Here is a 16,708-nt window from a genome sequence, read left to right as displayed (position 1 = left end):
ACTTACTTAGTGAGATTTCTGTTAGATGTGACAAATCTTTGGTAATAGTGATTCGCAGTTGGCAAATTGTTTTTTAAAACAATGTTTATTCACTGTCATATGAAAATTGTACATGGGAAATCGTCAAAACATAAATCAGATTTCATGTTTAACCGCCTTTGAATTATTTCAGTGAAAACAATCTATTGAAAATATTAAATTTCTTTATTCCCTTGTTAGAAAAGACGTCTGACTTTCCATTCTAATGACGTATATTTCTTTTTCCCTGAAAATAAAATGTTCAATATCATATTTCCTCAAAAATCGAAATCAAAGTCAATGCTGAATAAACTTTAGAAAATGAGTAAGAAACTATCATCTATCATTTTACCACAATTAGACAAATTTCATTTCTAGAAAACAATTTCGTTTTGTTTTTGTTTTCACCATCTTGATTAAGAAAATAACATTTTACTGTAACAAAATTTTTATTTCTAGTCTTTATTTCTGTGAAAGTTCACAATAAATAGTAAACAAAAGTTTTCTTGTTTCTTTTTTTTTCACATAACAACCGGTCACGGTAGCCTATTAGTAGGACGCTCGCTTCTTGATTGGGAGGCCCGGGTTCGATTCTCGTTCGCCGCGCCGCGTCAAACTTAAAACGTAAACATAGGTACATGTAGTGACTGTTCTTTCACCAAGCACCCGGCACTAGAAGTGAAAGTGACGGGTCCTTCGGACGAGACCTTAAAAATCGAGGTCCCGTGTCACGGTAGGCGTTGGCACGATAAAGAGCCCTCAATGACCCTGCTCAATGGCCCTGAGTGCCGACTATAGGTCTAAATTTGAAGCCCTTCACCGGCATATTTGACATCTCTATATGAGTGAAAAATTCTCGAATGGACATGCAATCAATCAATCTTCACATCAACTTGTAAATTACTACGTGTTATTGTACGTTATTCCCATGTTATCAATCAATGCATCTATACTAGTACACATTTTTTTTCAGAATTTACAAGTAATAAAACTATTGATTCTATCTTAATATCATGACGCAACACAATTTTCATTCATATGTGATTTCTATTTCATTGATATACCTACTAAAGTCAGCTTACCCGTTTTCCAAGCGTTACCAATTGATTAGTTGGCAGTGTTACCCAATTTAAAGTCACTGCAAAGAAAAGAAATTTAGAATCACAAACAGGACGTAGCAAGAATGTCAAAAAAGAAAACTCATTCACTAAAATTTCCTGCATTTTCTGTTATTTACGTTTAAAAATTAATGTAAAATGAAAGTGCTTGTGTTTAATCTATGAAATAAATCTAAAATGTATATATAATAACAGAAGATCTGCGTGACAAAATTATTTTTGGATCGCCTTTTGAGAAGAAAAGGCCGATTGGTTTTGGCAAGTTTAAAAGTATAGCACATGATTACTATTAAAAAAAGAAAAAAAAATAGAAAGTTAATTCAGTATAAATAAAGCAAATAAACGTTTCTTTTCTTTTTTTCTTTCTATATTACCTGGACATGCTTTTATTTCACAATCTACAGTTTCGTGACCATCTCCGACACAGACCAATCCGCCATTAGACGGCGCTGGGTTTGTACAAGTCCTTTGACGTCTTTGAGACCCTTTTCCACACGTTTTGCTACACTCACTAAATAAACTCCACTCGCTCCAATGACCGTTCACTTAAAATTGATATTTTTTAAATTTTAGAAATCTAATTAAACATAATTATACATGTTAAGACAAAAACTGTGGCTGTTTACAAGTTATATTTAATTGATTATTTTTAGCTCTTTTCAGACGTTTCGACTAACACATGACTAATGTGATGACAAATTTTGGCTTATGCTGTGGACGCAAGTGAAGGGAGCGTCCATGAAAGTGAAAGAAAACTTTATAAAATTTAACGTACCTGGGCAATCAATTTTGGTACAATTTTGTACTTCTGTTGATTGCCCAACACAATCTGTACCACCATGTGCAGGTGTAGGTTCTGTACAGGTTCTCTCCCTTTTTTGTATTCCTACGCCACATGTTACAGAACAACTCCTGTAATCAGTCCAAGTACTCCAACCACCATCCACTATAAATAATTTCGAGAACATTGATTTCAAGATTCTGAAATCTTTTTCTTTTACTTCTACGACTTTTAAAAAATCTTTTAGTCAGAGATCAATAACCCAGGTAAGCATATGTTAAAATCATATTGCTCAAGGAATTCAAAATTTTCGTTACTTTTTTTATACTTAAATACTGATAATGATGCAATTAATACTTTCAGGAAATTCAGAAATCCTCACATTAGCGATATGGATCAAATTACCAGGACATAGTATGTTGTTACATTGATCAGTCTCTGAATTATTGCCATAACAAGGGTTTCCACCATTTAGTGGAGCCGGACTCGAACATAACCTTTGCCTTGTTTTAGAGCCATTTCCACATGTTTTGGTACATGCACTATATTGACCCCATGTACTCCATTGACCATTCACTCAAAGGAAACAGAAATATTATTTATTTATATTTAAACTCTTACGTAAATTGCTCACATGATAGAGTAAATTGCACAAATTATCTAAATAAAAATCATGTTATTCGTTAGTTGAAGTCCACCTCTGTTCCTAAACATTGATATACATTCCTTATACATTCATCATGGGGTAAACCTGTAAACTACGCGTTATATTCTTGTAACATTGTACATGTAGATCAAGCATACCCATATATTGACCAAACATGTATATTTTAAATTTAGGTTAATAAGTTAACAACTGTACTTTTATAGTGTTTCAAGAAATTATTGAGAATTTTTTAGTGAAATGTTTTTCCCCCAAATATTTCAAAAATAAAATATTTAAATTTGAAATCAGTTTTTATGGTCAAATGACAATAATTGTTACTTTCTTATATTACAATGTATGTGTAATTTTTATGAAGAACTTACCATTTTCTTAAGTTCTTTTTCTTTTTCTTACCTTCGAAAAAAATCCTTTTGAAGAGGTTTATTATGATAGAATTGCAAAACTAGCGATACTTCTGAAAGACTGAGTATGCAACTATCTACTATTGTTTCACGTGGGAAAAATATTGAAAAATGGAAAGGATTCGGCAGAGGGAAAGGGCCGGTAGAACTGAGAATGAAACCCCATTTTTCTACATTTTGTATTTTCTTTATGAGCATATATCCGAGCTTTCTTTGAGTTGTGGATGTTAGATTACGAGGCTTACAAACAGTTTTCCTTAACCGAATTACTCTTCTTTTTTTAATATTTTGTACCACACAATACATAGTAGACGGCAAAATTCTCGGCATTTCAGAAATATCACCAGATTTTACAATCCCTTACTATAATACACAGCTTAAATAGGCTTTCTATTTCAATAGCATCAGCAGACAACAGGATGTAAATAACACAAACGGGAGGCTATCCATGAAAACTGCATGTATCTTTAGAAAGTACGGGGTATTGTCAGTAAATAAAAATTGTAACATTAAATCATATTGTATGTTATTAATCAAAAATTTTAGATAAATGTATCATGAAAAATTCTCAATAATTTCTGGGAACACTATATTGTGGGTATGTTTGTGAAGTTATGTCTCACAATTGCGTTAAATAAATTCACAATAATATCTCATAATGTCTCTAGTTTAGTTTCTCTAGGTTTTTGTTTTGAAGCTGTGGATAGCAAATTCGATTGTTTTGGTCTTTCAAAACCTAAAACGAAAGGCAATAAATGTAGTTGTTTATTTAAAGTTATATTTTGAAGTGTCAAATATTCATTATAAAATGTATAACCAAAGGACTTTTTAAGATATTTTTAAATTTTCGACTGTACTATGCTTAATTTGATAAAATCAGTAATCAACCTTTCAAATAGTTAAAAAAAAATGAACTGTAAGATTTAATAGTTTAATATAACTCATGCATTATTTTTCTTGTCATAATTTATGAAAATGTTAACATCTGGATTCAAAGCTATGAAAAAATATAAATACACGTTCTCATCATTTCTAAATAAGGTAATATCAAATAAATCTCCTTTTACCTGGACAACCGTTTTCTGAGCATTTTTGTGTTTCATTAGCGGAACCTTTACAATTAGCCCCACCATGTAAAGGTCTTGGATGAGTACATGTACGTGTTCGAATCTGTGTCCCTCCGCCACAAGATAATGTACATTGACTGAATGTATTCCAACTGCTCCATCCTCCATCCACTTTGCATTAAGTATAAGCCAAATTTCATCATTATATGAAATAAATTTTTCCTACTCAGTATAATTTATTGGTTTTGAATATAAATTTCCAAAATTGCCATAACACTCCCTAAAAGAATAAATAAAAAAAACTGTTCTATAATTTTTGGAAAAAATCTTTTCCTAAATTGTAATAGTTTGCAATGAAATATTCATGTTTATTACATTTTCAACAGTGAAATACTGTGATTTATTCATTGAATAAAAGTGATATCCTCTCACAGTGTGAAAGGATACCAAAGTGATATTCTGTCACAGTGGGAAAGGATATCGAAGTAAGTAAAATATAATTTTTGGCCTGTAACAAGATTGAGATAGAAACTAAACCATCTTGACAGAGATTAAAACTGCCAATTTATTCCGAAATATGTTGCTAAAATCTGTTACAATGTTTTCAATCTCACAACTGCCAAGCTATGACTTCTTAACTGCTACAGCTATGACGCCACACCCTATGACACTGTGTTAAGAAAAGAGAGAGGCAAAAAGAAAAATCAAAGAAAATGTAATAAACAGAAAATTCAATGTTTTGTAGTTGGATATAGAATTTTTTTCACTCGTGAGACAGGATTTTTGATATTTTCACTCGTGCTTCGTACTCGTGAAAATATTGAAAATCCTGTCCCACTCGTGAAATAAATTCCATATCCAACTACAAAACATTGAATATCGTCTATATATTCAAATGTTTTCACATCCAATATTGATATATTATTTTAACAATGGATGATTTATTTCTTACCTGGACACAAGTGATCATTGCATGCATGAGACTCGGTTGAATGACCTACACAATCTGCGCCATTGTGTGCAGGTGAAGGGTTCGAACACGTTCTAGTTCTTGTCATCGTTCCCCTTCCACATGACGTTGAGCAATTGCTAAAACTACTCCATTTACTCCATCCTCCATTGACTAGAAAATGAAAATGGACATTTTATTATTTTTATTATTATATATACAGTTTTAATGTAGCTCATTTTTTTTTTCAAAATGTATGCATGTTTTCACAGGATTCACCTGTAAAAAAATTAAATAAACAACTACATGCATCATTTAAATATCTGAACAATTGTATCATCTTTTAAGATTATTTCATTATGTTAGTTTTCACCTGGACAACTGTTTTCTGAGCATTTCTGTGTTTCATTCGCAAAACCTGTACATGTGGCCCCACCATGTAAAGGTCTTGGATGAGTACATGTACGTGTTCGAACTTGTGTCCCTCCGCCACAAGATGCTGTACATTGACTGAATGTACTCCAACTGCTCCATTCTCCATCCACTTTGTACATGTAAATTATGTTTTATCTATATGTCAAATGTTGCTTTTAAAATACTATTTCTCTTGATAACAATTATTGGATAAAATTAATTTAAATCCACTAGAGTCAATGTTTAAACAATTTGCAGGTTTTTATGATTGACAGCTGGATGCATTATTTTTAAACCAATATTGATAAATTATTTTAAAATATAATATTTTTATATTTTTAATTTTTAAATAAAGTATTTATTAACAAAAGATAGATCATTCCTTACCCGGACACAAGTGATCATTGCATGCATGAGACTCGATTGAATGACCTACACAATCTGCGCCATTGTGTGCAGGTGAAGGGTTCGAACACGTTCTAGTTCTTGTCATCGTTCCCCTTCCACATGACGTTGAGCAATTGCTAAAACTACTCCATTTACTCCATCCTCCATTGACTAGAAAATGAAAATGGACTTTTATTATCAAATAAGGTTTGTTTCAAAATTTTGCGGACACACATGCTTTTATAACATCAAATGGCAATTTGAAATATTTATAGAAACCTTTTCCCTTAAGCTTAAGATTCCAATAAAATTTTCGTATCATTTTTAAAATTAATGGATATAACCTGAAAATATTGCTATTTTGATATTGGTGATGTTGGTATGCATATCAAAAGAACAATTCTGAGAAATGAACTTATAGAATCAACTTTTATTCATTCATACTATAATCAAAATTAAATTCGACAATTTTCACTGCAGATTCTTTGTATTGTTACAAATTATGGATTTAAATCTTTTGCGTCATATTTGAACGGAAGTATTGTAATTTTCTGCGATGTGGTCCCTCTAAAAAGAACTGAGAAAATGATGTCAAGTGATTTGACGGAGCGGCATTCTTTTAACAATTTGCGTATGGTCAGGAAAAATGCAAACACAGACCAGAGATGTGCTTGATGAAACGGGTATTAAACCAGTGGCATGGCGAACATTTCTGTTTAGAAATAGCATAAGAGATTTTCTGACGGGAGGACATCCGTAAAGACATTCCGTGAAGGAGACAAAAGAAGATCACGGACAAAACGTGGTCCCGACAGATAAGAATGCGAGCAGAAATACCTGTGGACCTTTTCAGATAATATCCAAAGAACTACGCACGCTAACTTTCGATTCCCGCCTACATTTTACACCCATTTAATTCAATACCAATGGCAATTTGGCAATAAAATCTTTGTTGAATGCAAAGAACAGTTCAATGGTAATTGACTGATAATTTTCATACCAGTGTTAAATACTTATTTACCCCTAATTCCAGCTCTTTAAATAAGGGGGGGTAGACGATATTTTTCATTGAAATCGGGCTTTAAAGCATCACCACATTTTAAAATATTCTTGGATATGAATAACCGTTCCTTAAATCTTTTCTTATGTTTTACTCATATAAAATTAAACATATATTATTAATAAAATACAATGTTTTAGTTGTAAACCCCTTTGAAATTGTTGAAAAAATAAGCGTTTTTGTGGGTTTTTTGTCTGTAAACATATATTCCCCCCCGTGAAACACAAAAAGCTTTGGTATGGAATTTTTGTTTGACGGGGAGGGGGGATGTTTTAAAAATATTTTCCGTTGATTTCTATAGTGAAAAACACAAGTTTTACCAAAATTATAGAGTTATATCTCTTTGTTTTCCCAAAGAAGTAATGTTTTATAAAAATTCATATAAATATCTATATAGGTATGAAAAATCATTCAAATGTATTAACTTCTGAAAATTGACTTTGAGGTAGGCGGGAGAACAACACTATCGTTCGCAGTTCTTTGGATTAGTTGGTAAGGATGCTTCTGATGAGTGGATCATGTAACAAACACAATGGTGAATACCTTGAGGATATTTCATGAAGCCCGTGATGTCGGATATTTTATGCTAACTCTGCCATAACATCATGATAATTGATATCAATTAATATTTTGAAAACGAAATTTTGATGATATTATAAGTCAAGTAATATGTAAGACTTTTCAGTGTTTTGTTGTTGTTGTTTTTTTTTTTTTTTTTTTTTTTTTTTGTCGACAAATGTTTTTTTCTTTGGTACAAATCCATGTGATTTTTGAACGGCCATCATTATATGTACGTACAACATAAATGTCGCGCATGGTTTATTTCACTTGACGTTTTGTAGTTGTCATCTGCAGCAAAGAGTAATTCAGCACGATAATTATGGTACATGTATCCAGAACTGGAATGTGATGTAGAAAAATTGAGTTTTATTATAAAGATCATATTTTTCGGGGATTTAAAAAAATACGTTTGTAATAACTTTCATCAATAGACATGTACTTAATGTTTTCTCTTCCTTTTTCCCACCACGTGACAGACAATAGGATGGGAGGACGTACCTGTATACACACACCTTGATATTTACATACATATTGACACAGGTGGTCATCAAAGAAAATATCGTACCCGGACATAATTGTTCCGAGCAGATGCTGGAGTCAACTCTCAATCCCGGACAGTAAGCACCTCCATGCGCAGGCGCAGGGTTTGAGCAAGTCCTCCTTCTGGTTTTCAGTCCATAGCCACACGTACGTGAACATTGACTAAATGCACTCCAAACACTCCAGGAGCCATTAACTGTTAAAACATGATGTGTATGGTGTACAGATTGCCGAAGTAATTTACAATCATCAGTAACATTTGTTATAGCTACGTTGATATATCATGCATGTTATGATTATTCGTCCTGTTGAATACAATGAAATCAAATGGAATATTAGTTGTTTATCCATTGATAAACAAATATCTTCTTCATTCTGTTAAGTTTTCTTTATCAAAAGAGATTTATATTTTATAAATCAGCAATGCTAAAGCAAAGTACATGTATATAGAAAGGTTACCTGGACATAGCTTTTCAGTGCAGTTTTGAACCTCAGAGTTCACACCTAGACAATTTGCCCCGCCATGTGCAGGAAATGGATGTGAGCATGCCCTCGTTCTGGTCTTATGTCCAGGTCCACACGTCACTGAACAATCACTTAAAGTACTCCATCTGCTCCAGCCTCCATCAACTGTTCAAACATAGAAAATGACTTTTTTTATTAATAACTTCTCTTAACCTTAATTCATCCTAGTATTGTGTAGCAATTTGGAGACAATCCTTATGCATTCCTTATTGAAATACTATGCATTCAATGTTATCCTAAGTAATGGTTAGAAAAATCAAACTTAACTCCATAAGAGAGCTTGATTGTTCCTTGATTTAAGAAGATTTTCTTCCTGATTAATTATTATCATTTGGGTCATGACGAAATCACATTTGAATTTCAGTAACTTGAATATATAATTTAAAAGTACTCTTCCTTTTAACATATCTCAAAATTCTATTATACCCTTTATCTATATGTAAATTTTTATATGCTTATTGTGTCCTTTTGCTACTTCAGGATGCATGTTTATACAAGTTAGATTGCCTAAGGGCGATAATACCATGCCTATTAATCCCTGTTGCTTTTAATTCTTTGAGGGTAAAATATGGGACTTTGTTTCTTTATCATGGTTCGCAAATTTCGATTCATTACTATTTCGTAAAAAAAAATCAAGAAACTTTTCATATATCTAATATCTAGTTAATCAACTTCTGAAAAATTCATACCTTTACACCATTTATCGAATAGGTAGATAGGTCATCTTAACAACTCTAGAATTGCTTTTACCTGGACAATGGTTAAAATGGCATCTTTGAGTTTCGGTGGAAGGACCCTCACATATTGTGCCACCGTAAGCGGGTGAAGGATGTGTGCATGTTCTAGTTCTTGACCTTATTCCTGTCCCACACGAAGTAGAACACTCGCCAAAACGGCTCCAATGGCTCCATCCACCATTAACCACCGTATGAAGAACTAAAGGTTAACGCTATATTGAGCAAAATCACATTGTCAGAGAAGTAGTAAAGAAGTATATCACCTTTCTACTAAGAATTACTATGTATTTCTATATACCGTAAAGGACAAATTAAAACTTTACAAATTAACAAAATTATATCAGATATCGGAATATAAGTAAGGTAGACTAGGAATTCATATATTTTTGATACGTTTTTTGTCTAATAAAATTCTCAGAAGCTGTTTACATCGTCAATTCGTCAGGTGTCTGTGGTTTATCGACTTACGTTTGTTATTATTAATACGTCTTCATTTTTTTTTCATTTTTCTTAAGATATGAATCTATAGTTTTACAATGTTTTTACAAGAAATATTCCCCAGAAAGGTTGTGTATAATATAAGTTTTATGATATTAAGTACTTAAAAATTGAAAAGAAACAGAGGTACATCCAGAAAATTTTGTTTTAAATATCCTACAGCTTCAAATGACAATAGTTTGATAGTTTCCCCCGAAACTTCTCAATTATTGTGATGTCCATCACGCCGCCAAGTGATCTCATGATGTTCCGTTAAATCAAGGAACAAATTATCGGTATCATCACAAAGCATAGATCCAGCATATCAGCCGATTTGATGCCTTGCTTCTTTATATTATCTTGTCCATTCTGTGGTGAATTCATTGAAACATGTTGAATATTTATCATTACTATTTCCATTAATGAACAACCATCTTATTTATTCCGATTGCTTGCTTGCTGTTTTACCAACCTAGCCAGAATTTTCACTCACTATGAGGCGTCACCATGCTTCACATTTATATTAGACCTATACTCGACACTCAGGGCCATTGAGCAGTGGGTCTTTATTTTGACAACGCCTACAGTGATACGAGACCTACGTTTTAGTGTCATTTCCAAAACACCCTTGACTTTCACTTCTAATGCCAGGCGCATGGAACAGTTGCTACCTATATTTTATGTCTTAGGTTTAACTCTGCACCGTGAAAGAGATTGAAACCGGGACCTCCTGACCATGAATCCAGCGCCCTACCACTATACACTACGGCCGTTTTTAGTTATTCTGTTTTTTTTAAAACTCTGTTTCTTTCTCTGTTTTTTTTTTAAATAAGATGTATTTATCAAAGAGATTTTTATCTTATAATTCAGTATAGCTGAAGAAAATATTCAAAAAGGTTACCTGGACAAGGTTGTTCAGTGCAGCTTTGAACCTCAGAGTTAACACCTTGACAATTAGCCCCGCCATGTGCAGGAAATGGATGTGAGCATGTCCTTGTTCTGGTTTTATTTCCTGTTCCACATGTCACTGAGCAATGACCAAAAGCACTCCACCTGTTCCAGCCTCCATCAACTATCAAACGTGAAAATGACTTTTAAAAATGATAATAATAACTTTTCTAAATCTTATATCCACGTACCTCTCGGTAATGTTTGAGGCAATTTCTGTTTTTTTTTAATATTAATTCTTATGCACTCCTTAGTATATTCAATTTGACGCTGGGAAATGATTGGAAAAATCAAACTAATCCTTGTGAGACTGACGATTGTTCCATAAATTATTTGAGAAATGAAATCTGAAGATAACGAACAGTAATCATCCTCAAAAGTCCAATTAAACAATACTTATCGTGAGCAGGGCAAACATGGACCTCTTTAAACAGAGATGGGATCAGGTGCCATGAGGAGCAAGTATCTCCTGATAACCACTTACACCCGCCATGTGCCCATTGTCATAATGGGGTAAACGTAAATATCCGTAGACAATTCAGTGCTAAAATAAAACCCTAACAATTTTTATGAAAGACGTCAGTCAACATTCGATCTAGATTGTATTTGCAAACAAGGTCAATGTATCGACCACAGAATTTGCGAAATGTTGACATTAAACGAAATTGTTGAAATCCTTGTATCTTCCATCATCAACTTATTTGTAAGTATCTTTCCTCGTTATAGAAATTGTTCGTACGAAGAACATGCTCTTGCGTATCGAATCAACTCGGAGACATAAACTCCATATGTAGATGATAATGATATATAGCTACAAAAGGGAAATTTACACTAGCAGGTCCGTAGGAAGCAATTTCAGTTTGGGGGGGGGGGGGGCACAGCCATACATTTTCAGTTGAGGGGGCACTATCAACTACCAAAAATCCTTGACAAGCAAATTAAAAAAAAAAAAAAAAAAAAAAAAAAAAAAAAGGTCATCAGACGTTTTTATTGAGGGGGCACAAGCATATAGTAGTTATGTTTTCTATAGTAATCTATATATCGGCAAAATTACTGGGGGGGGGGCACAGCCCCCCTGTGCCCCCCCCCGGTTCCTACGGCCATGCACTATTTAAGTTGTATTTATCATGTTTTTCGTAATCTTTAGTGTTTTCTATCAATGTTTTCTATAGAAAAAGATCCAAATATGAAACAGATCTGTCAGACTCCATGATGCTTTTTATTTCGAGTATATCGAATCAACCTCGATAAAGATGAATATTATAAATAAATAAAACGTAGTTGATATACCTTAATATCGAATAGATTGATGATTGATTGATTGTACGTTGTTTTACGTCCCATTCGAGAATTTTTCACTCATATAGAGACGTCACCATATACCGGTGAAGGGCTTCAAGTTTTGAACTTTACTCGGCACTCAGGGCCATTGAGCAGTGAGGGATCTTTATCGTGCCAACGCCTGCCGTGACACGGGGCCTCGGTTTTTTAAGTCTCACCCGAAGGACCCGCAACTTTCACTTCAAAGAGACGAGAGCATGGCAAAGGAACAGTTGCTACCCATTTTTTATCGACTTAGGTCAGCCGTGGCCGAGATTCGAACTCACGACCTCCCGATCACGGAGCGAGCGCTCTACCGACTGAGCTACGTGAACGGTGAATATCGAATAGAAGGTCACTGCATGAGACCTCTTCTTTTCATGTAGAAATATTTAAATAAATACTCCTTCATAAGAATATAAAAACACTTATATAATATATATGAAAACGTTAACATTTCCTTTGAATAATTGCATACACTTATTATTGCTTCTCCCTACCCAGAGGTGCATGAAGCCTTAAAATCTTTTCTGCATGAGGGTGTTAAAAGAGCAATTTGCTCACTACTGTCCTTTTGCTCTAGAGTGGAATATTTTTGAAAAGATATTCTTTCATAAGTAAAACATTTGATCTGTATTATTTACTTATCTTGGTCCCAGGATGTATAATCGTTACTCTTTCGTAAAGCATTTAAGGAACTTTTTCATTATAAATATCTAATTAAGGTAGTTAGATCCTCAGTTCCTGAAAATCAGCAGTTAAGTGATTGAAAATGCTCATAAAAATGTCCTTAAATTCAGAATGTAATGTGTATTTACCAATGCTATTTCTTGAAAATTCCTCACTTTATTTAATCATATTATCTAGGGAAAATTATCATATCTCAAATATATTTTCCGGAAATGCGAATAAAAGCACTAGATATTTTTTCTAGTTGAAAATTGGACAACAAATATATTTTAGGATAAAACATATAGGTAACCAGTATTTAGAGAAAATTGAGTTTTCTGCTTTTACGGTATTATAGTTCGTTCTCCAACTAATTAACTGAAACTGTTATATTGTAAATCTTATACGGTACCCATTTTGATGCACCAGATGCACATTTCGACAAATTATGTCTCTTCAGTGATGCTCATACGGAAACGTAGGGAATCCAAAATATTTAAATTAAAAAAAAATTGAGGAGCTGTAAAAATGGGGGTGCCAAAGACTTGAGCCAAATACGTCGAAGGATCAGAGCCATGCATGAGGGAGATAATCCTTAATTTTGAAATAAGTTTCTAAATTTAACCACAGCAATTAAATACAGATCCATATTTTCAAGCTACTACCGATGTACTTAGCTACTGGGCTGTCGAGACCCTCGGGGACTAACAGTCCACCATCAGAGGCCTCGATCCAGGGGTCATAATGTAAATCTTATACGATACAAATTCTAATGCACCAGATGCACATTTCGACAAATTATGTCTCTTCAGTAATGCTCATGCCGAAACGTTGGGAATCCGAAAAATTTAAATAAAAAGTTTGTGCTATCATTGCAAAACATAACATCGCAGATCACTTCTAATTTTATATCATGCTAATTAGCATTGGTATCTAAGACTAGATCAAAGAAAATTCGACACGTCTAAAATGTATTTATTTTTGTACTTTTATGGGGGTACAAATGTCAATTTTTTTACAAGTCCATATCTTACACATAAAAACCTTCAATCATATTGAAATGCATAAAGATTTCAATTTCAAGCTTCATTTTTAGACTTTTTCAATTAAATAATTTTTAAGAGTTATCATTTCTGGCTGAAGAGGAAATATCCTTAATTGAAATCTGAAAAATATACCGATATGAATAGATACTTCATGTAATAAACAATTGACTTTTTACTTACCTTCACAGTATTGGTAACGGCATCTTTGAGTTTCGAAGGAATGACCAACACACGTTGCGCCACCTTTTGCTGGTGTAGGATTTGAGCATGTTCTATTTCTTGATTTAACTCCTATCCCACACGTAACCGAACAATGACCATAACGACTCCAATGGCTCCATCCACCATTGACCACGGTATGAAAATCTAAACGTTAACGCTATATTCCTTAAAATCATATTAAGTTTAAGTCTGGAAGCATATCATTTTATAAAGCTTGTTATATTTTGTATTAATTAATGGAATATGATATAAGCTACTGAATATATAAAGTGCAAGATCGTTGTATTATACAGGTATGGTTCTTTCATGATCAGTAGGTTCTTCCGTAGATATATCGACGCATCAGAAAAGTATGGCAACCAAGCAGAAAGTGCGAGGTTGATTTGCTTTTCTGCGAAGTGGATCCTGTCGTTTTTCGAGGGGTTAAAGTCTATTTTTTTTCGATTATACAATTAATTATGTGTCAATAATGTGCTAACCCAAACGTTCAGAATGAATGTCCGATTGATAAATTTACTCAGTTAAATGATATTTTACGCAACATTTAGGAGACTCAACATATTTGTCCATTGCACGTTATTGACGTGTAATTCGTTTTGCTTCATCGTAATGCACGGAAATGCGTTTAGGACTGGTTTGAGTAATTGACAAATTTTATTATACATAAACCAAAAGTGCCCTTTTTGTTCATTGGTTTAATTACAAGTAGTCTTTGAGTTTTTACTCATATTTCAAGTACAAAGAGATAGCGATAGGGCACCAGTCATGCTAGTATCACTTTAAGAAGCGATATGTCAATGCTTCCATTGCGCTATTAAAGCGTAATATTAAACGTCATCAACATCAAGCGTAACGAAGTTTTATGATCCAAGGACCTGGACAGGAGGCGCCACCATAGCATAGAATTTAAGCATTACATAGATTTGATTATATATGTCAAATGAACACCGGAAAAAACACTCTACACACCACAACAATTAACAGTAAAAGTAAGTATATCTTGGTGTGTTTAACAATTTGAGGGATGATAAATATGAAAAACTAATAATAAATGAATAAATTCTTATTCAAATAGGCGTATATAATCTCACCATGTCTCCATATTGGCAAATCTTTTAAATCGACTTCGTTCCAAATTCCGGAACTATAAGCAATTTTTTGAGTTCTTAATACATACAACTTTTACACCTTACATAAAACAAACGAGGAATATTTCTGAGGAAGTATTTTAAGGTAACATAAAATTAAAATGAAAATTCCAACCTGGACAATGTTGTTCGGAACATTTTCGAGTTTCATTAGCCAATCCTAGACAGGAGACTTCACCATGCACATGTCGGTGAGTACATGTACGTGTTCGAATCTGTGTCCCTCCACCACAAGTTACTGAACATTGACTGTAATGACTCCAACTGCCCCATGTACCGTGCACTTTGAAAATGTTATTCATCCATTACAAAGTAATGTAATTTTTCATAAACAAGTAATATAAAGGATCATCAACATCACAATATTTTTTTTTCATGGAAAGAATGAATTTAATACCTGCCCAAGTTATACTGTATAACCTTAGTTGGGGCAGTTTACGCTTTATAAACTTCGAAGCGGTTTATTAAAAAGCGTTAAAAATATAATTTTTTACTATCAACATGTATTACTTTGACCACTATTTCATCATTCCACCTTATTCATAGAAGAGATAAACCATTCAGACATTTTTTAAAATAGTTCACACATTTTACTTACTACACTGTAGCAGGCTATCAGAAGTATATGACAGAATATTTGAAGATGTTATCATTACGAGACGAGAATATTGATATATCTTTACTACCAATTTATGGTCCTTGATTGTGAAATTATTATTTGAGTGTTTGTCTATTTATGCAATATTAATTGATTTTACTGATGATTGTTCACCTTCTCTGAATAATATTGAGTTTTTAATTTCAGATCTGTTTTTAACTGTATATTATTCAAGCTATATATATTTAGTAAATATGTGAAGCATGAATTACTTTGAAGATTTTGTGGACAAAAAAGCAAAACAAATAAGCGCTGAAAATAGATTAGTTGTTTACAGTATATACATTTGTTTGTAGTAAAAGTATATCTAGTTTATATTACCTGGGCAGTGTTGACCACTGCATTCATAAGTCTGCAACGAAGGACCGACGCAGTAAGCACCATTGTCTCCTGGTGAAGGATGTGTACAAGTTCGAGTTCTTGTTATAATTCCTTTCCCACATGTAGCAGAACAAGGACTCCAGTACCAGTGACTCCATCCCCCATTGACATCTATAAGAATTATTTGCATAGGTTACATAACTATTTTTTTTCCAGGGGATATTCGTAAGTGCTTAGTGTTGAGATTAAAGAATAATCATTTTTATTAGTATTTCATATCGATGCATATTACAATAAAGAATAGTCACAGTTATTGAAAAAACCTCTCATCTCTCATTTATCATGTTTGAATCATTGAAATACGTAGTTAACTACATGTTGCATCAGTTTGATGTATAGAATAATGGTTGTATTTTATAGAATCATTACCAAACACATGCATGTGTTTGGTAATGATTCTATGAAATTCTTAATTTATTTTAAAATTAATATAAATGGAAGTTTCAACAAAGTAGTTGACCACATGACTTCAAATGCCATCTCTTAAAATTTTCTGAATGAAAGCTGAATTAAGAAATATAATCAGACTCCAATTTTAAAGAAAAGCGAGTTATTCTTCTCTTAGAAAAGAAAAGGTATATTAAGATACGAATTTCCTGTTCAATTCCAAATTA

The 16,708-nt window shown here is 33.1% G+C and overlaps 1 protein-coding gene across 1 annotated transcript in view; it reads right to left on the bottom strand.

Moving 5' to 3' along the window:
- LOC133182494 (SCO-spondin-like) overlaps positions 1–16,224 on the bottom strand; it is a 28,689-nt gene extending 12,465 nt beyond the window's left edge. Inside the window, exons 1-13 of the mRNA XM_061317339.1 lie at positions 16,035–16,224; positions 15,171–15,338; positions 13,866–14,051; positions 10,604–10,774; positions 8,423–8,593; positions 7,989–8,159; positions 5,803–5,973; positions 5,375–5,545; positions 5,005–5,175; positions 4,053–4,223; positions 2,323–2,493; positions 1,912–2,082; positions 1,511–1,681 (exon numbers count right to left, since the gene is read on the bottom strand). Coding sequence (XP_061173323.1) covers positions 1,511–1,681; positions 1,912–2,082; positions 2,323–2,493; positions 4,053–4,223; positions 5,005–5,175; positions 5,375–5,545; positions 5,803–5,973; positions 7,989–8,159; positions 8,423–8,593; positions 10,604–10,774; positions 13,866–14,051; positions 15,171–15,338; positions 16,035–16,224 — 2,254 coding nt within the window. The remainder of the gene's footprint in view (positions 1–1,510; positions 1,682–1,911; positions 2,083–2,322; positions 2,494–4,052; positions 4,224–5,004; positions 5,176–5,374; positions 5,546–5,802; positions 5,974–7,988; positions 8,160–8,422; positions 8,594–10,603; positions 10,775–13,865; positions 14,052–15,170; positions 15,339–16,034) is intronic.
- Positions 16,225–16,708: the final 484 nt, after the last annotated feature.

This window comes from Saccostrea echinata, unplaced genomic scaffold (genome assembly GCF_033153115.1).
Source record: "Saccostrea echinata isolate AGI-Se365-2 ecotype Australia unplaced genomic scaffold, CSIRO_AGI_Sech_v1 ptg000009l, whole genome shotgun sequence".
In the NCBI taxonomy this organism is placed as follows: domain Eukaryota; kingdom Metazoa; phylum Mollusca; class Bivalvia; order Ostreida; family Ostreidae; genus Saccostrea; species Saccostrea echinata.
This window is presented reverse-complemented; position numbering and strand designations above follow the sequence as displayed.